General features: G+C 27.8%; 1 protein-coding gene across 1 annotated transcript; it reads left to right on the top strand.

The window, feature by feature from the left end:
- The first annotated feature begins 290 nt into the window (after positions 1-290).
- LOC111033795 (fibulin-2-like) lies at positions 291-22,330 on the top strand. Its single transcript, XM_022314719.1, is given in 9 exon segments — positions 291-463; positions 1,536-1,701; positions 8,850-8,946; positions 10,829-11,009; positions 12,984-13,181; positions 15,136-15,258; positions 16,844-16,984; positions 19,971-20,189; positions 22,134-22,330. Coding segments are annotated over 9 exon segments (1,296 nt in total). The 5' UTR covers positions 291-399; the 3' UTR covers positions 22,241-22,330.
- Positions 22,331-27,704: the final 5,374 nt, after the last annotated feature.

The following is a 27,704-nucleotide window of genomic DNA, read 5'->3' as shown; positions in this document are numbered from 1 at the left end:
TCAGCACATTTATTAGTGGCGCGAGTGGCATAATAATAATAATAATAATAATAACAAAATGTGTAGACTCTATCACTCTAATACTCTATAGTCCGCTGCAATGGTCGCGCAGATAAACAATAGTGTAATTTACTGCGTAATCACGGGTATTGCAAGTACTCAGAATCACTGCGCACTGCATATCAAAATATTATATTATGTCGTGTCACCGCGCATCATATTAATATTTATCTCGTTTACTATAATATTATTATTATTATTGGAAACAGCGTCGTCCTTTCTACATTTATTGTCCGATAGCCGATTTGGACGGACGTCCGCCCGGAACAATACCAGTATCGAATAACCGGCAATCGTCGACCGTTCCGGAAAAGTGCAATATTCGAAAAACGTTACGAAATGGAGACTGTCACTACGATATTGTTGGTTTTGACCTTTTTCGTTCAATACTCGTTTTCAGCCGGCAAGTATATTTTACGATCTTCCTCTTTTCTATGCCTATGTATACCGGCACCCAACTATTGTATTATGTCATCACGCCACGTTTTTTTTATTAATTTAAAACGGAACTGTGATCACAATATTAATTTTTACGATGTCTATAACATTGCCTATTATATTTAACAATGATTTAATACATTAAAAATTAATTACACAGTACCTACATAAATTACAATAATATTATACAAATTATATTACAATAATATAATGTACCTCCCCCGAGAAGTTATCCGTCCAACTTTCTGGAGGTACACTGATATTTTAAGGCAAATTCTTACAATTTCTGTACGTTTTTATATTTTTCTAAATAGTTTAGTTTTATTACTTAATTGCACAAGCAGAAAACTTTTCTAAACATTTTTTGCAGTTATTGGATATTGAACAAAATGGTCTTTGATTAATGATGCTCCAAGTAACGGACCAGCTGTACAAAATCTTAACAGGCCATGTTAATATGCTATACATTTATACATTTACTTTCTTAATTTTTTTCCGACATTCTTGTTAATTGTAATACTATACCCTAACCTTAAAGGAACTCTTCCCTCTGAGAATTTCGGCTATTTTCGGCCACCGAGTGGACTATTACACTTTTGCGGAGTCTTGACCTCTTGCCACTATTACCTATTTATTTCACTGTATATACACTTGCTTTAACTTAAAACGTTTATATTGATAAAAATAAACAACATTTTTTTAACACAGATTGACAGCTCATTTAGACGTGAACCATTTCCCTACGGCAAAATGAGATTCCGTTTTCTTCCACATTTAAAATCTAAGACAACCACTACGTTTAAAAAACCAAATACAGTCAACTGTTTGACTTTTTATACTAATGATTATCTTAACTTTAAAAAAATACAAAACTCTTCTATTGAAACAAGCGTTCGGCCAGTTACAATGAATCACTCCGTACTCGGTTATACCTACGTAATTCAATGGCGCTTGACTTTGCGCACCCCGCACTCGCATTCTCACTCGTCCATCGCGGCGATCGCGCAATATTAATGATAATGTGTTCAACTGTACAGGGGACTTGGAAAGCACGTTAAACCATTGTTGCAATACGGGAAAAACGTGGAGCATGGAAAAAAAATCGTGCAATATCACCCTGTCGTTCCCTTTGTTCAACGTCAACGTCGAACACAATACGATGTGTCTGACCACGGTCGGGGCTTGTTGTTTGCATTCGTTGAGGTATGTATAGTTATTATTATAACATAATATATATTATTATTGTAAGACCTCCGATTTTGAATTATTTTATTTATCACTGTTCCATAGTAGGTAATAATATTATACAATAGGTATATTGCCATTATTATTCTCGCCGATTTAAGCGCGAAATTGTGTTGTTTGGAAAACTGTCTCTCGTTTTGGGTACAATTCTACGATTTCTCGACAATAGGTATAAAAAACTTTAACATGAAAAATAAAGGCGTATATTGTATAATAAAACCGTTCAACTGTAAGAATATATATACCCATACAAATATAAAATATTTTAACAATTTAACTCTATTGTGAGTATTTTATATTTGATTCCGTAACAGGATGGTGGAAATTAATCTTTTGGTACTGTCAACATTAGTGAAACTATTTATTGTTATAATAACTTTATTGTGCTAGGGAAAAATTTGCAGGTTTTAAATCAAAAATATATAGCTAAGTGGTTTTGAAATGTATTTAAAAAGTTTTCCTACAAAATGTCGATATTATTATTGATACAAAAATATGTCTCAATAATAACGTCCTAATATGTCCCGGCTGGTGTAGAAGTGTAAAACGAAGACTTGAAAGAGATTGATATTTTTAGAAATATTTTGGTTTTTTTTTTTGTGCTATTTAATTAAGGTCGTATTATTATATTATTATTACTTATGCCATTTTGGGTAGCTTAAATTTTCAACTTTTTTTCATTTTTTCCCTATTTAATCTATGAAAAAATTATTTTTCTGGTAAAAATGCTTGAAAATTCAGAAAGGTCCTCATAAGTAGTTAAAATTTAAAAATAAATAATCAATTGAAATATATATGATGAAATATCAATCATTTGTAATCAGAATATTTTTTTATAAATGTTTTTATAAGTTCAAGTTTTTAGGATATTTAGTAAATCGCAAACATTTACAAATAATTTTATAGTTAAAGAATCATAGTTAAGATTTAAAAATTTCATACAGGGTTCCGTATTATAATTTTTTCTTAGATGCATATTAAAAGAAATAATTAGAACTATAATCCACAAATATTTTTTATGAGCTTCTGATCAATTATAGAAAATTAAGTAAATAACGATTTCTTATCTAATAATTTTAGTTTTTTTGTTGTAATCCAAAAACTATTATCCATAGAAACTTAAAAAAAGTCGATTAGTTCAGACGAATTAAGCTATTCATAGGCATTTGAATTTTTTAGTTTTTATTTCAAAATGTTCATATATTTTTATTCTCAGTTAATACACTTTAATATGCAAATAAATATTCTACATTAATTTATCTTATCGTAATTTAAAAATATTAAAAATACATAGGCACAATTTTTGTTTATAGGCGTTTGAAGTTAATATTTTAACAAAATTCGACAATATCATAACAATTTGTAAATTATTAAAAAGTATTTAAAAATTAAAAAAATGTTCAGTTTGTAAAGATGAGACCAGAACATTTAGTGCACAATGTCTCTTAAGTTTCGTTTATCACCATTAAAAAATATCAAAAGTACATAATTTTTTTTAATTACATTTGAATTTCAAATATTTACGAATTTGAATATTTCAACGAAGGACAACGTAGTTTTTTTGTTGTAATTCGAAAACTTTAACAATCGCAGAAACTTAATAGTTTTTGCCATTATGTATATAATTATTTTCTAACCATAGAGAAATTTAAGATGTTTATATCACATACGTGAATATATCACTTCATTCGTAAGACTATTGACTTATAACAAGTTAGGTAGGTATTAAAATCATAATAATTAAAAATGATGATAAATTATATTAAAATATAAAATTAAATTTATTTTTTGAGTGGTCTTGTGTAGGTTTTGTGAAACTTTGTGTGATCAATGAAATAAGTATAGTATAATATAGTATCCTGGGCTGAGGATAGTCTCAATTTAGAATCGTGTATCGTATACAATAATATATTCAGTGACTCGAAACCTATTATACAGCAAAGTGGCAACCACTTACCTTTTTTAAAAAATACAAGCTATTACGTTTAGTCCTGTGATAAATTTCAAAATTATGTGTCTATTTTTTTTTACTCATTAAGAACTAAGTGATAACGAAAGTATTGTTTCATTTGTAAAATGATCTTACAAACCTATATAGTATATATACATTACGTAATATTCGACTACGACGAACTATTTACACCAAACCCTAAATAATACCCATAAATGCATCATATATAAACATACAGTAGTCAGAAGGAGGAACCAGTGATTATAATATACATTATACATGTGACTGAATATATTGACTTTTGTCTAATAAACTGAACACAAAAAATAATACACGTACCGGCGATGCTGCGATGCGTTTTATCGGGCCGGAAGTGATAAGCCTCGCAAGTTCACTAGAAGACTCGTTTAGTATTTTCGCCGAAATGTTGTCACACCTTACAACACTGATTAATGTACCAGTGATCGGAAATTGAAAATATGAAGGGCCTGTTTTCCCTTGAAATATTACGAAAATTGCTTGATTGGAAATCGTAGACGGACGTGAAGTAAATGCAGTAAATGTTAAGTGGTTAGAAATACGGTTAGAATACGTATATGGGCAATTTTAAATGGAACTTTCATCATAATAATTTAAAATCTTTAATGTATTAAAATACTTTTTCAAAGAAAATTAAAATTGGCCTGTACCATTGTTGTTTAATGCATAATTACGAGATTGTAATGTAGAAAAACAATTACTCATGCTGCAGTCATTATACAGTTATATAAGTTATACGAAATACTATGTAGGTATACATGATAGTACCATACAGAAAACTATATTTTTGCCTTGTCGTAAACAATTAAATTTTTATTGTAATTCATAGAAAAGCAAGTTAATTAAAGATACATTTTATCCATTCATACCAGATAAAATTATTCAACCTTCAATGTCGAAGGTGATTCCAAATAGAAAATTGTATCTAATTTGAAGTATTGTCAAAAGTATAAAATTCTCAGTACTTTTTAATATATTATCCAGAGACCAAAATAAAAATAAAAATAAAACAGGTGTATAAGTTGGTACCGATTGGCGCCGTAACCCACATAAGTGTCATGTGGCCCGCTGTAACGAATGTGTTAAATTATATAAAATCTGAGTGGAGACCAGAATTTCTGATGAGTCAGTCTATTTTTTTTTTATTGATCTAAAATCCGGCAATTATGGCCATTAGCTGTTTATAGCTAATGGCTTTAATGTGTTTGTTTTAGCTTGTTGCTAAAATAAACCACCCTCATCAAAATTGAAAATCTAAGCATTTTTTCGTCTACCAAGTAAAAATGTATTCAGACTCTTAAAACACACACACATCATTATAAAACGATTGCTTTGTTCAAAATTAGAGACATCTGACTTGATATTTTCACCAAATATTCACGGATCTTATTATTTTTCTAGAAATGATATGGTTTTAAAAAAATGTGTGTCTTCTTGAGATACCGTCATTTCATATTTGGAAGGAAATTTAAAAAAAATATTGCATTTGTAATGTAGCAATGCATGTGACTTAGTACATTTTTTATGAGCGTTAGGCATGTGTTCAAATTGTGAAGATATGATAAAACGTATAGTAACTATTTTTCCTCAAACGTTTATTACTGAACTTTAATTCAAAAGATATTAAACATATAACTTAAAATTTTCCACTATTCCATGAACTATTATGATTTCATTTATTATATACAATGCCATTTTGTAAATTCTGAGATTAATTTTGAACAATTTATACGAGTCAACGTACTTTACAGTTTACATCTGTTTTCTGTACTTCGGTATTGATTTATAAGTTAATAATAATAATAATAATAATATTATTATATTTTATTGGTAGGTACTATATTTTTGGAAAAATTATAAGTTCAATCAATTGAATTTTTATTTAGTATCAGTAAAAATACATTTATAGTAATATACGAAAATTGTGAAATATTTTCAGAATTAGAGCCGTATTCATCACTCGTAGTCAGTAGATTAAGGTATGTTGCATGGTATGTTCCATCATAATGTCGTAGAAACGGTCCACTTTACAATTGTTGGTCACTTGTTCGTCTTCCGTAGATTTTCAGTATGAATATGTCACAAAAGTCAAAGGCGTTATTTAAGTCGAATATTCAAATAAAATTCTTGGCAAATATATGCCTGCAGTCATCGGCCATTGGTACACTTCATTCGTAAGATGCTTGCCGATTTGATTATTTGTGTACTTTAGTACTTGGTATAAGTATTGTATAAGTATGGAAACCTTGGCTATAATAATAAGAGTATTTACTTAGATAAATTTTTAAAATCCAAGTTACCCCTAAATAAATGTTTGTAAAATAGTTACGCAACTTAATTCTATATAGGTTTTTTTTAAGAACAGTGTAAAAATATTAATTACGGTTATGTCTTATTGTAATATTGTTGCTACATAGTTCGTTCCAAAATTATTGCAGTACTTATGTGTTAATATATTTGCGTTCGTAAAACCTTAATTTAACTTTTGAAATATAATCACCACGTGCCGTCCGTCAGTTTTTGGAGGGTATGTAATATAAAATAAAATTGTTTTACCTTGACACCTAGTAAATGTATAATTTTCGCATTAAAAAGGGGGTATGTATTTTAACATGGTGTAATTAGTATTGTATCCCTAGCCCAGATTTAAAAAAAAAGACATTCCATAGTAATATCTTCCGTTAACGACGAATTACGAGACCACAATAATAATAATTATAATGTGATAGTCGGTATCCGGTGATATAATATTAATATTACTCTTCCATAGCGTGTGGCTTGGCATATATTGTGTCAATTTTATCAGTGAAAGCAGTGTGCCAGTGCATTATTGCAGTTAATAATCTCTATCACATGCAGATTAGGTTAGGTCACTACTTACTTTATAGTACGTATAATATTATTATTGAAATAAATTTCTATTAACATTAGAAAATAAGCTTGGATCTTAATAAGGGTTAAATCATTTATTATATTATATTATATTTATATTAATATTAATATTTTATTGCATTTTATTAATCTTTTTAAATACTACATAATTATAAACCCAATTGTAAGTACATCCATCCAAATAAAAAAGTATCATACCATAGGTGCCAAATAAATTTCTGGGAGATTAGAATAATATTATTGGAGTGGAGCTCCGTTAACACGACTGAATAGTTTATGAGTTACTTTTAAAATTCAAACTTAGTTTCTGTGATTACTTCTTATTAAAATATTTACAAATATATGTTTTATCCACTGCAGTTTGTTGTCATGATTTCAAAATTATTTTTAAAACGTAGACTATTTCATTGTACACCATAATCTATCAAATACTCTCAAATTATGTATGCACATTTCATAACTTTACTTTTGTCAATAAAATTTTCGAATTTTTTTTTAAACTGAATAATTAATGACAAATAATTTTCGGTTCTTAAAGGACCAAAATACTTATTCTATAAACTTAAATAAAACAAAATATAACCTCATGTTCCTACATTATATCATTTATATCAGACTAGACAACGAATATCAGACTGTCGTGCTGTCATTATGAATTCGCTGGTGCAATCAATAGAGCGATTTTGCAGTAAACAATGAACTGTTATGTTGGTTCGAGTGAGTCTACAACATAATGTACAATATAATGTACAATATAATCATTGCCAAAATGATGTTCAATGTTTGTTTCAAATTTAATTCGGATGAACAAGACTTTAAACTGGCCTTTTGTTCACAAGTTTCTCCACGTTTATAACAATGTACTTCCACTTACAAAAACCACATTGTTTTAAGTTTCTCTGTACTCAACTACATGCGACGCAGACAATGGCTTTTTGAAACTAGTGTTGAGATTTTTTTGCTGTTACAGATAACTCCAAAAGTGATTTCTGAATAAACTAATAATTTTTCAATCTACTCACTATTTAATCATATAAAATATCTATCATCAATGTCTGAAGTGTGATGTTTCCATAACTGGTCTTAATACACAGTAATTTATATTTTCATTTTACTAAATAATGATATTGACCATAAACGTCTTTCAAAACAATTTAAAACTAAAAAAAAATAAAAATCCTCGAGGTAAATTGTTAAAATATGTCCGAGCCCACTTAAACTTTATCAACAAACACGAATATACCACTATTGGTATCTTTTTATTACAATACGACAAATAGGCAAGAGTCACGTTCAAGTTTAAAAAAACAATAACACCAACAAAATGAACATATTATTGGCCTCATGTAACGAAATATTCGGAACGAAAGATTATTACGTGACTTAGCTGCAGCTGGCTTTTGATTCTTGTGGGTTGTGGACAGTGGAAACTTATCATTGCCTGTCATGAAAATAAGAATGTTCCAAATCCGTCCCGCTTTTAACTTTTACCTTTTTTTTATAGCTTGTGTACGTCCACAGTCTTATTGGTAAATTACATTAAAACGCCCGAGTGTGTCCTTCGGTCTACAGTCAATACTTTTTGGAGACGAAACCGATTGACTATTATAGTACAAATGTACACTTATATAAAGGTCATTTTTTACAACAACCATGGACATTGTGGGAAACCACGTTTTATTTTAAAATTTATGATAAAATAGTACGATTGAGGTTCATTTTGGTCAATAAGTGTGATTATTACTGAATATACATCATATACATATAGTGCTATAATAGATCAAAAGTTACACGTGTTTTCAATTTTCCAAATTTTAAAAAATGGACACATTAATCATGGATAAGTACTAAAAGAAAACAATTATTATAAAACTTAAAATGTGTAAAAATTGGTGTAAGCTAAAAATCTAAAATAATAAAACCGCCTCTCTGTTCACATGTAACTATAAACAAAGATGAGTTCGGGCTACGTAAACAATTTTATCTTTTTTCTTGGGATGCACTCTGGAAACTCTCATAAAAAAAAAAAAATAACTTAGATACTTTACATCAGCTTAAATAATAAGTATTAGTCATTACTCATTTTACATACGTACATTCTAAAATCAGAATGATAGATAATGATAATAATGATATTATTTCGATAGAAATAAGAATATGTTATTTAATAAAAATAAAAATCATTCTTATTTTCAACTTGAATATATATTGCTATAAATTATAGGGAAATACGATGTAACGAGGGAAAACAGATAGGGCTGGAAAATGGAATTTGCAACGAAAAAACACAAATGATGGGAAGAAATCAAGTCGATTTTATGGTAAGTATATGCAACTATTATGTAGGTTATTATATTATATTATATAAATTCATATTTAAATAAAGGCACTTGTTAATTACTAGTATTAGTCAGTAGGCGCCTACTTAGTATTGTTATGATATTATAACGGACGTTTTTTTTTATCTCTTTTGTATGATGTTGTGCGGTTAACGAGTAGGACATGACGTGTATTGTAATACATGGTAATAAAGTAATGATACGTTACATTTATAATTTAATACATAAATTATAGTTTACTAAGATAAATATTCTCGGAAGAACGCGATTTAGTATGCCCTAAATGCATACCTACTTTGGTTACTATGCAACAATAATTATAATTAAACCTAACTGCATATTTTAAAATTACAATATTATGTAGATTAACTTATTATTGAACACGATACTATATTTTAATGCATATTAAGTGTGATATCATAAATATTTAGTACATTGACACAAATACACAATAAAGGTGCAGCCACGATTTCCAGTCACTGAATCCCAGCTCTTTATAATATACTATTGCAGTAGGTAGAATATGTCTGTTATTGAAAATATCCAAGTTCATAATACGTCAAAAAATAAGGTACCTACACAGGTGTTTATCTCATATACGGGCTTACTGACATACTGCGTTGTACACAATATAAATTATGATATTTGCAGTTCATTTTTTTTTCGAATTTTTTGCGAACGTTGGTGAAAGCGTATTGAGTATCTTTTTTTACTTTTTACAATCCATACAATTTTTGTATAATAAGCATAAATGAGGTTGCATATTAGTAACTATACAGAAAGGAGAAGCCTCCCACTGACAGCTCTACAGGCAGTGTTTAAACATTTAATAAATAATTTTGTTTGGAAATAAGTAGGTATCCGTTTTACACTTTTACAAAAAATTCAATGTTTGTATGAATTGTAGAGTTTATTTTTTTTTTTAGTATTAATTCGGATAAAATTATTCGATTGAACGTACATACAAAAATCAAAATAAATTATTAATTGCTATAAGATAATAACTAATAAGTATGATGCGGAAATTAATGTTAAATTTTTAAAACAAATTGGTCGGGATTTGAATACGTGATTTCATACAAATATATAAAACGGTTTCATTCTAGGTTAAACAAGCTAAATATAATTTATTCATGTGCCAACGGAAAATATAAAAACAAAAAACCATATAGTTCTCTGCCACTTATATAGTGTATGGCTTGGGATCCTTTGAGGTAAAGCTTTTCAAGAGCTTATTTTTAATCAAAACTCAAAAGGTATATTTAAATTAAAACGACTGACGTACGTCTGTTTGTATTTTTAGGGATTTGTATTTATATTATAATGATGTGTATGTTTTTTCAATAGCAGCCAAAATAAACTGTTTTAACTTCAAAAATATAGTTGTTTTATAAAATGTTGATATTTGTATTCTATTAAAACTCGAGAAGTCTGGTTAGATCAAATAGATTAATAAATATTTTTTTAAAACATTAATTGGTTTATTATTTATGACTTTAAGAAAAAACTTTAGAAGCATCTATATTAACTCATTAAACGGTATTGTGTACTATTTTCTACCTACATTTGACTTTATTTTAAATTACATTTTGTACTATGTGTAATGGTTTTATATATTTGTTGAGCTAATCTGCTAAGGTGTAGTATTATTTACCTAAGTACTAAAAAATTTGTTTAATTATTGTGATATTAGTAATTTTATTAAAGTATTTTATAATAGATAGACAATAATTGTTCATTATAGTACCATCACAAATGGGTAGCACCTAGTTTTTAAAATATCTATGGGACTATGACATCGAGATATTTACATTTTAACTATATCAGACTATGTTTGTGATTTGTAATTATTTATTATGAATAGATATGCTGTGAGATATGTAAAATCGGCTTTGCTGTCGGTTCAACAAAAACTATATGTCAATCAACTCCATTGTTTCACGAACATCAATGGGGCGAAGTTTATCAGTCATGCTGCAGTATAGCTAGTACACAAGTAAAATCAATTTCGACTGAAACTAAAAAAAACTATGTGGAATCTGCGGGTCAGTTAAATTTGAATATTTTTTTCTCAAATTCGCATTATTTTGAATTAGTATAATTCTTCAATGTTGAATAAATGAATTACAATTCAATAAATATCTTTAGATTAAAGTACCCATTAAACATAATATTTCGTTACAATCGTAGAAACTAAGAAACGCTATTTTGAAGTACAAAATATATTTTTTCACTCTTAACTATAACATTACCCATATACTTTTCAGTTTTACCTATTAATTCTGTAATGTGTACTTATCTACATACAAATTTAACTGTATCAATTATTGATATTGATTAATTCAAGGTTCGGGGCTTATAGCATTTGCATACTTTTTTATTTATTGTAAAATGTAGCAGAGTGCGAAATAAATTCATTTCTCAATGCCGTGATACCAAATCTAAAATTTGAATTTGCATATTTTTTCATATTTCATCAATTTTGCCGGAAACTGCTTATTTTTACGTTATTGTGCTTAATTTGCATATTTTAGAAAAATTTTCGAAATTTCAACTTTACCAATTTCACCCGATGTAAAAAAGAAAATAGTAATGCAGCTTACTCGCAGTCTTATGTTTTTATTTGCTATATACAACTCATAATTCCTTATAGTTTTCGTGGCTTGAAAATATTATGATTGCCTGATTGCTCGTATCAGTGTCGTATATAGGGGGGAGGCCCCCTAGGCCAGAGCCCATAGTGAAATTGCAGGTTCAATTAAAGCATTGCATGTATATTTACACTGTTAACAGTTTTTCACCATGATTAAGTTAGCCGGTTGATTAAAATCATTTTTGAGTAATCTACAAGGAAATGTTAGATATATTGACGAGACTTGCTTTAATGACTTATTGACTTTGATGTTAAATTCATAGTAAGATAACATTAAAATATGCAAACGACACTGTCAATACTTTTAAAAAAAGAAACAAAAAATTAATTTTACATGATAATTATAAAATTGAATTGCGCAATTTTTATTTGAACTGTATAATATGTCATAATTCTTAATTATATAACAGCTGCTCCCTTAAAAATGTATAATTATGGCTATGCTGCTTGACTAGTGATAATTGATAAATCGGCCCATAGTGAAAATAATTCGTATATACGCCACTGGCTCGTATCGTTACATATTATATAATATGTGGCTATACGAGCAATACGATAATTTTAATATATTGCACTTATTAAACGTTCTTTGAAACTAAAGGTATCCCTGTAAATGAACAATTTAATTTTTGATTTTTCCCATCATTATATAGTTGACGAATAAAATTCAAAAAACTCGGAAATTCATGAAACAAGTTAACAATCAGTTGATTTTTTAAAAATTTTTTTACATTAAGTACACTAATTGTAATTAATAATTATTAATAAAATAATAAATAATAATAAATATATTAAATGCATATTTTAAAATTTGTTATGTATATTATTGTGTTATTAAGTGCTATAAGTCCCAAACCCATTGAACAAAAGTCGTTCATCTCAAATGAATTTAAATAATAATTTTTCGAAAAAAGTACCAATTTATACTTTAGATAATCTCATCATGGTAGTGTTACATTAGGATTTAAATCAAATGTCTAACTTTTTTTTAAATGTAAACTCGTAGGTAGGTACGTGATGACGTGATCGTTTCATATTAATCAATTAAGTGAGTAGACTAGTAGACTTACTTATTAGCTAGTTAGTAAATGGGTATACATTCACAAGACGTCTCATAGACATCTTTGTTGAATCATTACCTCCCCGAACTTAACCAAAATAAATAAGAACAACGTAGATATTAAGCAATTTTTTTATGATAACATTTTCTTATTATCCTTTTTTATTGGTAAAATCTTCAATAACAATAATCTAAAAAGCGTGTTAGATTGAGTTTCAATATATTATACTTAAAGACTTATATTATTACAAAATGGTATTATTATACATTTATTGGATATATTATTTTCAAATTATGTATGTGCAGACACAAATCCTTGTACTCTTGGAACTCATAGTTGCACGTCCAGTGAAGTATGTATAATCACAGACAATGGATTTGAATGCCAACCACGCCTGCAACCATCGATGCCGTCGATGGTTCCTGAAAAATTAACTATGCATAAAAGAAAACAAATTTGTGACCCTGGATACGCTTATAATGTGTATGAACAAAAATGCGAAGGTAATTTTGAAAATTAATTGTTCCTAACAAATAAATATTATTATATGATAATATCTAGGTACATTATTTAGGTACTCGATTTTCCGAACCTCCGTTATACGGACGCTATATTATCCGAACGTTACAACTTGTTGAAGCACTTGTACACCCGATTTTATCATTATCTTAATTTATTATGTACATGTATGTCTACATATGTTTTGTAGATAATCGAAACGCAATGGGTTTATCTAAACAACGTTCTACTGCTCTACTTATCAATTTAGTTTGGTTTTTTACCGTGGACACGTTTCATGTGCATTTTGTTAAATATGTAAACATAAACGTAATGTTCTTGTGATGGAGCTAAAAGCAGAAATTTATGATCATATTATGTTCCTATGTACTTCGTGTTAACTTATATTTCTAATTTTCTAAATGTACTCAATGGAATTCTAATATGCCTAATAATAACAATACATATGTAATACATAATAATATATAATATTGTGTGTACAATTGAAAGTTTAAAAAAAATTGTATTTTTTAAACAATTTTCAGTATTTGAACTAGGTGCGGTCCCAATTTGATCGGACAATCGAGGTTCTTCTTTAGTCCAGAATTCCATGTGGCCACTTTGTTATAATTTAAAATAACAATAAAATGTACTCTATGGTTTTTGAACATGTAAAATTAAAATTAACAATGTACTGTCATACTGCAGATAAGTTCAAAATTAAATGGGTTTTATAAATTGTTCAGTTTGAAATAACATAAGAACGATATTGTTCATAAAAGTGATTCAATGATCTGGTACTTAGTGATTCGAATAAAAGGTTAATTTAACATTAGAAAAATGCGATTTGTTATGGGATTTTCATTTTTGATTTTAATCAATGGTTGATTCTATACACCAGTGATCACATTAAGCGGAACTTACTGTACTTAAAAAAAATATTATTTCTATGCCCACCTAACAAAACATAGTTTAAGTTGTAACTTAAAAATCTAGAGTTGATATTGAAACCACCATCAAACATAATGTTGAACAATTGACTACGTGAGTGTTCGCTGTAAGAAAAACTATGATACACTTGGGTATATTTAAAAAAATATAAATACTTTTACATTTGGTTAAAGGTGTATAACCTAGTGTAAAGTATGTTAGTATGAAAAAAATATTCGAGTTTTATAACGTTCGGTGAAAACTAAATTATTAAATTATATTGGGTAAATACGACTATACTAATAGTTCATTTTCTTTTTGTACATTAATTTATTTTTATTCTCTGTAGACATGTTTTTCAAAAATTTTAATAGGACGTAAGTCCGTATATTTCAATAAATAAATAAAAAAATAAACGAATAAATGTTATTAATTGTTCAAAATTATTTAACAGTGACAAATTTATAAAATAAAAAGAAAGTTGTTCGTATAGACCACAGGTTCTCAAACTTATTTTATCCATCATCCACTTCGAGAATCAATAAATATTTAGAGTTCCGAAAATATTTTAAACTTATCATCTGTAGACTCAGAGGCGTATTCGAGGGGATGTGTGGGTCAGATCCCACCATAAGCCTTTTTAAAAATAATATAGAAAAGTGTTCTAATCAGTGGCCTCATTTCAAAAGTTTTGACCAGTCCACTAAATCGTATACTTGCATGCAGCATGCCCGTTTATATAATATTTGAACTTTAAAATTAAAAATTAAAACTACAAATATTAATTATTATTTCCTAACAATAAATTCTAGTACTTACTCAATATTAAATTGTCTCGAAATTATAAAAATAGTTATGATGTCTACTTTTTCACCGACAATCGGTCTGTTGTTTTTAAAATCAGACAGCGGAAAAAATTAACACCTTACGCTCCCCCCCCCCCAAAAAAAAAAAAAAAATTATTATTAAAATGTAGTAGACAAAAATATTTATTTAAATTGTTGGTAATTAATACAAATTGTTTTACAGATATAGACGAATGTTCTCAACGACCTTGTGATATAAATGAACAATGCAAAAATTTACCGGGAAGCTATAAATGTTACTGTAAAAGTGGTTATCAATTGGACTAAGTAACTAATGCGTGCACAGGTAACATGTTTATTTTGTTTTTTCAATAGCCATAATAGCCAGGAATATAATTATAGTTATAAATACTAATTTGATGACCACCTTATAATGCCAAAAAAACGTTTAAATGATTGTCGTGTTCATAAAATGTATACAATTGATCGCAAAATTCCTAATTAAAATTCTAAAAATCTCAGTACATTGCAACCAATAAGAGATTGAAAATATTGTTGTTAATTACAACTGAATATTAAAAAAAAACTATTTAATGTACCTGTATCACATGAAATGTTTACAAAACGTTTATATTTTTATCTATGATACATATGGTATCATGATACCAAATGCAAAACGATTTGTATCATCAATATTTTAGATTAAAGTATTTTTTTTCCTTTTTAAGTCCAATCAAGTACTTAAAAAAAATAATAAAATACAAGTAGAGGAAGCGCATTGGAGACCCCTTGAACTTCCCCATAAATAAACCACTAACAAAGTTATATGTACATACTACATAATAAATGTATGTTACAGATGTCGTCCACTAGGTAAATGTAAGGTTTATTAGTTCATATTAGTTTATCAGTATCTACTATAGGATTTACTAATCATTTAAAGCTGAAAAGTCTTATTTTATTTGGGCTTTTGTTAAGTACAGTTTGTTTAATATTGACATAAGCCAATGAGTTTTAAAATACAATTGGTAGAAAAATAGTAGAACCAAAAAAAAGTAGTGAGTTTTCAATCGAATATACTATGCAGAAGTACTATGTAGAACTACACAGTAAACTAATCACAATAGTATACTTCGTGTAAATAAACGATAATTAATTATCCAATATAATTTAAATAAATATTAGAAGGTGGGAAACAAATTTTTTTCAATTATGTTTCTAAGAGTATGCTGAAAATTTTCAAAAAAAAAAAATATCATTAATAACCATTTGTATAATTTATTTTTGTGTACATATTATAACTAAGTTTTAAATTTTTAATTATTACTTAGTATCCATATTGATAAAAGTTTTCTGTTATGGATTAGTCAGTTTTACTGTCATGATTTTTACAACATACGCTGTACTTATGCTTTTAGTATGAAAGATAAAATAAAATAATTATTTTTTTCAACTATCACTATGAGTAGATACGATTAGTGAAACCTAAACCAAGCTAATAAATCCTAGTTTCACTACCCAGTGGTCGAGCTTTGTCGATAACATAATAGAATTGAATATTTAATCGATGATAATAGGTAGGTGGGTATCTGTTATAGTGTTATATATATTTACTGAAAAATATGATGTAGCTGCTGACTTGTGTCATGGGTACCTACCTAAAACCTAAAACCTGACCTAGGTACCTAAAATATTATTATATATAACAAATATATATCATACATGATATAATAATATAATTGTATATTTTTAACCATACAATAATGTGCACACTAAGGTTACATATTTTATTATAATTAAACGAACATGAAACATCATAAACACGAACATGGTCGGCGGGGCCCGCATTGTCTTCTTGAGGAATAAATAGAAACAAAATTAATAAAAAAAAAAATTTATAATGATAGGTTATTGAATTCACGTTGTTTCAGATATAAACGAATGCCAACTAAACTTGCACACATGTCAAGAATCTCAGCGATGTGACAACACGGCCGGTTCATTTCAATGTATCCGTTTCACCGGATGCGGAACAGGGTACACGCTCGACGTCGAATCCGCTTCATGCATAGGTCAGATTGTGGTAAATTACGTTATGATAACAGTAGGTCCATAGAATATTATCTAGTCGGATCGATCACTACCATACAAAACATTTGGACTTGTGAAACGTATTGCCATTGTTATATATCTATATATACATTGCAAATATAATAATATACGTCATGTTATCAGTGGTATTACGCAATAATATTTTGTTTGTTTCCGTTTATCAGTTCCGGAACCGGGAAAAATTTCAAAAGAAATTTATGACCTTCACAATGACAGTTTTTAATTTTAGTGATGCTCAATAAATAAATTTCTGGAAAACGGAAGGCAACAATATTATTGTTATATAGATAATAGGTATGGGTTCATGTAATACAATATTGCATTGAAAATATAGACACTCGACACAGCTGGTGTAGGTTAAATACGATTCTTTACTATAATCATCCGAATTAGATGCCTACAGGTGAGAGAGACAAGACAATTATATAACAGTCGAAGCTCTCAAATCGCCATAGATATATTATACTTATTTTTTCAAGAAGAACGATTTTTGATTTATGACGATTAATGAGTGTTTGCAGTTACCTACTTAAGATTCTGAAAATAGTGTAATTAATGTATCGTTTTTACATGTGTGTGTGTTTGTTTTGAAATTGTATGTGTTGTGTGTGTGTCTGACATCACCTTTCAACAATAATCCAATCTTTAGCTTTTAGTGTTGTTTCTGCTAGTAAATTATGTCTAGTTGGTACTACTGTTGTGGATCAAAACTTCCCGGTCGACTCATTAACCGTACTTTTCAAAATAATCGGAAAATTAAAAGTAAATGATAATTTTTACTCAAAACTATAGATTGAATAAAATTATTTTTGTTATTTTTTGTTGCAATAGGTAACAAAAACGAATAACTGCAGTACCTAGACTTACATTTTTAAGAATTATTCATTTTATTATCATTTTCCATAGACTTGACATCAATTACAAAATATTTTACATTGTTTTGAGCAAATTAATAATATTGTGGATATTTTAAATTTTCGATTTTTTTTTGTCAATTCATTTAAATGTATATTTAAAACAATGTTTGTTTTACTGTAACACATATTTAATGCAAATTCTTTAAGATCGCAATAAGTCTAAATTAATTGATCTTAACACTTAAGGCTGACTAGAAAATAAAACTCATAATTCATGAAATTAAAAAAAAGTTTCTCGTAAAGTCACATACATTTTTACGAGCGTCTGAAGTTCATATTTTGACGACATTGAATATTCCCATGTAGAATAAGAATTTATTTTAAAATCACTTTTGTTATTTAGTCATAATTAAAACAATATTACTTAACTTTGATCAGTTTATAGATATTTTGAATTTTCGATCTTATAGTATTTTATAATCTCGGTGGAGTAATGGAACGATTTATTGTGTCTACTGTCTATATACTCAATTAGATAAACGATTTGACACTAGACACTAATGATACTAATATGATATCGCGTGAACTAGTATTAGGTTATTTAGGTGGTTGGACCGAAATCCGTATTAATGATGTTTTTTCGATCACATTTCGTCCGTCCACGGATTTATATTCCCCAGCTTACGTCATGGGCGCTCACCCATTAACAGGGAGTAAGACCAGCGTGGGTAGATATTGTTGTGATTTTACGCCGACTTCAGTGTAAAATAAAATACTAATAAAATACTAATACGATTTCAGTCAATATAGTTAAAACTACTTTAAAAACTTAATATTCAACTATGGGTGTTACATTTTATGTACCTATTGTTCAAAGACTTCTAAAAAGTATTATAGAGATATATATTCATAATAATTTTAGATTTACGATCGGTTTTCCACGAGCAAAGCTTTAATATTCAGAATGACAAGATTTGCAAAATTGTATAATAATAAAATATTTTTAGGCATCGAGGAATGTGCGGTTCCTGGTTGATATTTTGTTTTATTTTTTAAGTTTAATGCAGTAGGTTATTGATACAATACTCAATATTATAGAATAAAACAGAAGGGGTGTATATAATGTCTACTCTCCAGCTTAAATATGTCAGCCACTGCAACTGACATTTTAATCGTGTCCGAGTGTAAGTATTTTATAAAATGTTGAATCCTTAAAAAAAATATCTAAAAATAATTAGATATTAAAACATATTAAACACATCATAAAACATTTGATATAAAAAAAAATTATTTAACTTATATAAAGATTAGGTGGTATAATTTTCCTAAAATTAATCCTTATGATTTTTTTTCTTTTGATTCGATGATAGAAGTATATCTGACTGCGAGCTTTTATTTGGATTGTATTTCGATCAGTATGTCAACAACCTTAAACATGTTATGATTATCACTGATCAGTACTGAATTCGTTGTTGAGTTTAATATTCACAGCCATTCATGGTCAATGAAGGGGACTACGCGCGTCTTAGCCCACATTTCAGAAGGGAAATGATTATCTGAACCTATTTAAAGCACTTGTTATTGTCAGCGGTCGGCTGTCAAATCTCGTTAATCCCACCAACGATGCTGTCGATTTTAAATTTAGAATTTTCCTTCTCGAATAATGGAGAAATTTGGAAATCAACAAACGGATGCAATAAGTTTGGTTGCACTACTACTGACACTAGAAAATTGTATTAATTTTGCAGAAAATATATACTTAGAATAGTAATTGAAGTTCCAAAGATCACTACTAATGAATCAGATATTCAAAACGACTACTGCGATTCATTAGACATTATCATCATAACTATTCCGATAATATATACTATAATAGTAAATTATATGGACTCAATTTTTTTTTAGACAATTATAATTTCATACATACAATATAATATATAAATCACTATTATACAGGAATTGGTGAATTCCACTAGGACAAGACTTTTATTTTTTTCAAGCTTTTATCGATAAGACTTGTCAATATTTGAATATATGTATATGTAAAGGTACTTGAAAAGTTTGCTTAAAATGCGTTTTGTGTCCACAGATGACGACGAATGTGCACTGAAAACAGACACCTGTGGCGTCTTGGGCCCTGATTGGATCTGCAGAAATACCCTAGGTTCCTTTCGGTGCGATAAGAAACGTTGTACGGGGCCCAATTGCCGAGTTCTTCAAGGAGGCTTCAACAACACGAATCAGAGCAATCGAAGCAGTGTGAAATGCCTTCGTGGTTACGAAACAGACCAAAATAATAAGTGCACGGGTAATTATTGTGATTATTATTACCTATTATTTATTTATTTTTGGTTGTCGAACCCCTAGCCCCCCCCCTCTCCCTACATTCTTTTGTATCACACTACAATTAGTTTGGACCATATTTATATACTATCAAATCAAATGAAGTGAATGAAGCACTTTTTTTTAATGAACAGTAATTTTATTATTTGCAAGGCCCGAAAATGTCATACTTTGGTTAACAAGTTCTTTGAAGGCTATAACCATATCGAGAAAAATGTTGTTATCTATTAATTATTGTATATAATAATAATAATTGTATACGTGATATAATTTACTTGAAAAAATAATAGTTATACTAAAAATAAACTTTTTTATTTTTATACGACGTTAGGTAATATATTTTCGGTATAATTCATGTGTATGATTATATGCTGTAATATCTAACGTATCAAAGTATTTAAACCTATATTAGAACTTATATTTAAACGTATTATAGATAACAAGTAAAAACTACCGCTATTGAAGTACTAGAATGTTAACCAATTTATAATTTTAATTATTCTCACTAGCTGTTTGTCAATGATTAATGCATTAAATTACATGAACATTATTATATATTTTTACACGGTTTTGAAAATCTTTCAAAAATAAATAGGTAAACGATTGTTTATTCAAAACAATCAAAACCATATTGTATAACTTTAATAGACGATACTAATTAATTGTTGCGTTATTTCCGATTGGTCGGCTGGGTAGGCGAGTGTCGGTGACATAGAAGTCCACATCGATTGTGTGATGTGTTGTTTCGGACATTTTAGACTTGAGTTATTTTTCAAGACATATTAAATACTACGTATATTTGTATGTACAATGTACCTACTGCCTAATAAAGAAATTGATTTATCTATAACGACATACAGAACATATCATATCAAATATTTCCTATAATGAACACGGTATGTAGTATAGCAGTGAAAATCTCATTCGATTATTTGAACCCATTCAGTGGTATTGGAGAGAAGAGTGAACGACGCAACTATTGTTTCTGGGTAGTATATATTATGTATACCTGTATAATACAGGTACCTATGTATAGAGTGATATGTGACGTATCACTTTTTTTTTTTTTTATTCTTCAAGAAGATAATGGGCAACACTGAACATGTACGTGTGGGGGCCCATTTACTTTGTATCACGTATTCACACATTTGAATGAAAACACACGTTTTTAATCTCATATTCTGAAGCAGAATAATATGTCCTTTAGTATTCCAGTCTATATAAATTCAATTACAGACAATTAGTTAGATATTTTAGATTTTTTTTAAATAATTAAGAAGGTGGGAGTAGTAAACCAGCATTTTGTGAGGTAAAGCAGTACCATTTGCCCCCACTAATTTAAACTTTAAATACACTTACCACATAAAATAATGGCCCACTATTGGATTGTTATATATCAAAGTAGGTACTCAAAAAACTTTTTGCTTTAAATGAATTCAAAATTTATAAAATTTTAAGGATAAAAATAGTAATTAATATATTTTTGTAGAAAAATGTTGTTTTTCAAATCTTGAAAATGTTGTAAAATTGTTTTTTTTCTTAAAAGTTAAATTTTTTTTTTGAATGCCCGGATCGGGTAAAATTCTAACATAACTTGTTAGTTTTTAAACCTATTTGTTTTCTCCTCGATTCTATCATTATATACACTGCCTTTGACAAACCAAAGTGGTTTCGAGTTCAATTCAAACATTTTGGTTTTACTATTTCAACAAAGTTTATTTAATCAAATATTTTTGAACTAAATAAGAAGAGTATTTTGTTCAAAAGTGTAAGCTCTGTAATCGGCAATATATTTTATCAATTAATCCATTACTTTTTTAAACTATACGTCAATACGACTGGCCGAATTGTGATGATTTTAATTTTTAAACTGAATAATATTGTGTTCATGATTTTTGTTGTTTCGCAGACATAAACGAATGCAGATTGGTCAATCGGTGCTTGAAAAACGAAGTGTGTATCAACACGAATGGAAGTTACTACTGTTTGCCCAGATCGAAAAATTCTCTGCGATGAATGTAAAAATATATGTTATATATTATGTATACCTAAGAGTCTTACCTGTATTAAAGTCAATAAATGTTTGTACCTTTATTTTTTTTTAAATACGGAATTTAATAAACAATCCTAATCATAAAAACTCAAAACAAAAATTGGTTAAATTATTCATTTTAATTTTGATGATAAATTTACAATTTATTCAATAATATAATAAACATTTCATACTTACAACTAATCATTATTTACTACCATAAAATTGTTAAAAAACACTAGTAGCACATATTATTATATAATATAAAAACATAGCAAACCTCAAAATTGGTTGTGGCTGAGATCAATTAAAGTTGTTAAATGATTTTAATGTGATAAAATATGTTATACCAATAAAAATGTTGTTTTTAATTTAGGTTCCACATTATTTTTTGTAATATTTAGCATGGCAACATTTTCTTGGTCTTCGCATGATAAAATGGATTTAAATATCTTAAGTAGAAACACTATGTGTGTTTTTACTTAATTACACAATTTCAACAACTGGCCTTTTAACCAAATTACGCTTTAAGCATATTTTGCAAGAAACAAATTTTTTTTTAGGTTTATTTATAAATGCATATCATTATGGGTACCATGATATCATTTCATTAAAAAACGTTGGCGTTTTTAAGATAATTTTTCGTTATGAAAATTTTCTATTCATTTTTTTACTAATAAACTACCCGACATGCTATTACTAATTTTGTCGAACTTTTATGAATATTCCTATAATATTACTTTAGGTTTATCCTGTCATCTTAATTTATAATTTACTTATCCTAAGCAAAACTGAACTTTTTACAGTATTGTCATATACAAATTTGAGTAAAAATGTATAAAATAAAATAGTCTGTATCAAAAAATTCGTTTATTGTTATATTAATTAAATATTTGACGCACATAGTCATTACTAATTGATATAATATAGATATATTAAAAACGTATTATAAAACCGTTTATTAAATCATATTATATTATAAAGGTACACATTAATATTGTAAAAAATATAATGGTTTATATTATGTATAACGTACAACCAACAAATAATGTTAAATTATCTTTGTAGATTAATCATGTCATTATTTTTTAAATCAATCTTTTGTTGAATGTATATAGTTTTATATTTTACAACTTTTTTAACCTTGTGTAGATTAATGCATTTTTCAGAAGGTATATTGACGTTACCTACGAACATTAAATTGAATTACCCACCATCATACCAATAAAAGTAATACACGAATTGAACCATCACTTATTTTTACCAAAATGTAAACTATTTTTTTTGGATAAATGTGCTAACTTAATTAGTTAAAACTACATTTGGAGACATTTGAGAATGGCTAAAGCTATTAAAAATGATGATTTATCTCTGATACCATTTTGAATCTGGATACTATCAAAGTACGTTATTTGCGTTCTCAACTGTTCGTTGATTATTTGATATTTTAAAATACATGCATTGCTTTATAATTTAGTATAATATGTTTTATATGGTTGCTTAAATTTTAAAATCGTTTTACATAGCTGTCTTATCTTATGCAAGGCGTATGAGTTCAATAAAAAGACAGACAACATTGTGTAGGTATATGTACTTTATTTGAAGTTAAAATATTTTTACACGAACTAAAACGTTTAGATGTATTTATGAGCATATTCAAATTAATTATATAATAAACAATTTATATATTAAATTAAAATGTGTTATGATTTATTCTTTACTGGTTAAGTAATGTCGTTGTATCATATACTTTCTGTAGGTATTCAGCAAGAAATAATAAGCAATTGTTAAAAAAAAAAAATACAATATTTTATAAGAATATAATCGAAAACATGTAACAAACTTAGTTAGTTCGTGTTGTATCATTCACTTTAAATATGCAAACATAATATCATAAATTACATAAATATTTCGGACAACTTTAAGAGATCTCTACTCGACTGCCCAACCATGTAATCCATCTTAATGTATCAATATATTTTTATAATTCATAACTGTTATTCATTCTTACTGTTGAAAATCCATAAGACACCCACTCATTGTTGAAATAAAATATCATTCGAAAATAATAATAATAAAAGTTTTCGTTTTTTTACTTTAACTTTTTTTTTTAACTTACAATATTCGGCAAATTAATATTCTGCTTGATTTATTAAATATATTTTCTATGAGTATCAATGGAAATTATGCATAGATAATGTTTATTTTGTGAAATGTCTTTTCAAGTATTTAAATAATAATATGTAATATATTACTCTTGTTACAGGGATTGCACAGTATGTTATTTGATTGTGTCGTAGAGTTTATCGATTATCCACATGAACCAATAATAAACCATTGAATCAAATTATTATGTTAGTAAAAATGGTATCAAGATCAACTTGAGTTGGAACTGAGTAGAAACTGTATACATAATATATTTAATACCTTTTCAAGATACTCTTACAATGAGTGTATATTGAATGGTAATATGTGTATGTCGTATATTATTATATTGTATAATTTAATCGAATTGTTTTTCCCATGGTCGTACATAGTTCAACTCGAATTTTCTGCAGCTAAATATTGTATATAACTCGTTGTTTTGTCTTAAATATGACTTTAAATTTTCCATAAATATGCACTCTTCTACTTCATTAGAGTCAGTTTCTGATGTAATATATTATGCATCCCGTAAAAATGCATGAATAAATTGTTACAAGCACAATAATTTGATGGTGGTATGCATACTGGCTAGGCTATTAAAGTGGAATTTTAAGTTCTAGTAATTTGGTTTTATTGTGTATTTGTACTTACTCTAGCTACTCTATTCACAAAAATTCGATAAATTATTGAACAGTTGATACATATTGTATTTTACATGTTTTCCTGTATTATAATTATTACTTGAATACGAAATTTATATTTACAGTTTAAAATAATTTCTAAAAATTACCTTCTGATATTTATCATTTTAGTACTCTGTCGTCTCTCGCTGACTTGAAAATAATAAACAACAATTCGAAAATAGCCGAGCCCAATCGACTGAAAAACGTGATTGGGTGCTAAACGTTTCTTTTAATATTATCTGGGCTTTATGTTTAAATCAGGATTATTCAGGATTCCGAGTTATTTTTGCTGGATGTTCAAACACAGGAATCAATTGTAAAAATAAACATTTGAGTTCTCAAAAACGCTATTATTTGGATTATTGTGGGTTAAAATATGCGTTAAATAGTTTAAGAAAATCTTAATACGAAAACTATGCTTGTATCGACTTTTTTAAATTATAGAATATTAATCAGAAAAAATTTCAATTTATTAAATTTAAATAAAACTGAAGACATGTTGCCTTAAAATGTGTTGATAACAAAAAATATTTAATTATTAATATAAATGAATTGCACAATATTATTAATAAGAATTATTTATTTAATACTGGTGTTTTTTAAAAAATAATTATCAGGGTTATAAATGTGGATTTTGCCGGTTTTGGGTGTTGGCTTTGTAAGGGTTTTTAGTTTATTTATGCGTACCTGTGTATGAGTGTATGTGTACCAGTATCGCCGAAGTTTTGAAAATGTGGTGGTTAAATTTCGAAAGTTCGAGTCCTCAATATATTAATTATTTAATATAGAAGTACCTGCCCTAATATATATTTACTCGTAATTACAGTGACGTGGATTTAATATACTCATGCTCATAATAAAGTTATGATGTAAATAAAATGTGGCCGTCTGGCCACAGTTTTAAAAAAAGAGGTCGGGCCATGGCCCGAAGTTAGCATGGACTTCGGCGCCACTGATGTGTACGTATGTATCATTCATATTACCGTCAATTTCAACCATCAGTTATTTCCAGTTGTGACGAGTCGTTATTGACAATGTCTAATTCGAATAGGCCATTGCCTAGATATGACATAACATTAACGAAATCGATCAGAGTAGGAAATACTAATTAATTTGTTAGCATACTCCTTAAATCAACATAATCATATACCATGTTATGCTTGGTACTTTTATACAAAATTACTTATATTATAGATTTGTATTATTTTATTGATTTTCGCAAAGTAAAATGCTCTGAACTTCGAATTCATCATACATAATTATACATATACATTGATAGATATATACATACATACATACATACATACATACATACATACATACATACATACATATATACATACATACATACATACATAAATTACAAATACATAATTCCTTACTATTTATCACGTTTTTGCATTATATATCTAAGATTCGCATTATTTTCAATTAAAGCGAAAAACTATTTTTTTTTAAAAGCTTCTATCTCCAGCCTCCAAAAATGTTGTAATATAACCAAAATGTAATATAAAGTTTCATTAGGAATAATTACCATTAAAATTACCGGTACATTAAATTGATTAAAATTATTAAATTTAACCGTCAGTTATGGAAATCTACTCCAATTATCCACAGTGATAAGTGTTCAACGGAATTGCTGATATTACCTAGTCAATAATACGATTGCCAAAATGTTCTTCATTTATAGTAGTGTATTATATGATATGGTAAACGACCAAAAATTCAAAAATGTCTCATAGTTATAAGTAGCTCAAAAAGAATCAAAATATTTTGGAAGTTTCCATACAATAATTCATTGGTAATGTAAAGTACTTATGGTTATTATTTTTCGAGTTACACGAAAAAAAACTAAATTGATTTTGTTGAAGACTGGTTTCGAGTAAACAACTTCAGGAAATTTGTATTACTGACAAGTAACAACTAGATAAACTTTTCTATCAGGAAATATTCTGAAACAGACAATTTTATACTGCCCCAAAAAGTGATGAATGATGACAGACACACACACACACACACACACAAAACACGTCATTGTAAATTCAATACATTAATTTCTCTACTCAGAATCTAAAATAAATGTGAGTATTACAAACATAAAAGCCAGTGCTAAAAATATTTGTCCTGTATTCCAGTATAAATGTTGACTTTTTAAATTGAATATGGGTACCTATAATAAGCATATTAGTTTTAGGTTAGATGAAAAATGAACATTTACAAATCAAGTAGCCATTAAATGTATTCTTACTAAATTCATAAAAAATAAAAACTACACTAGCAATTACGAGAGACGATAACTAGTTGTTGAACAGGACATACAACTTTAGTCACAACAATAATTATTTATTTAAATTATGCATTCCGTAAAAAAAAATTGTATTAAAATGTAAAACGTTGATAGTATCTTTTACACTACCAATTCTATGGTGAATTAGTAATTTCAGAGAAATAAATTATGCAATTCTTACGATCTTACTACCGGCTTACTGACTTGAGCTTACTAGAGTAGGTAGGTAGATATATATTAACGATCAACGATCATGTTACTAATAGTATTCGTATATACTTACTATGAGATTATCGCCCAAAGATGTCAAAGATGTTATATTTGATTCCTTTT

Source organism: Myzus persicae, unplaced genomic scaffold (assembly GCF_001856785.1).
Source record: "Myzus persicae strain clone G006 unplaced genomic scaffold, MPER_G0061.0, whole genome shotgun sequence".
Lineage (NCBI taxonomy): Eukaryota > Metazoa > Arthropoda > Insecta > Hemiptera > Aphididae > Myzus > Myzus persicae.
The sequence above is the reverse complement of the archived record's forward strand: the minus strand, read 5'-3'. Positions and strand labels throughout refer to the sequence as shown.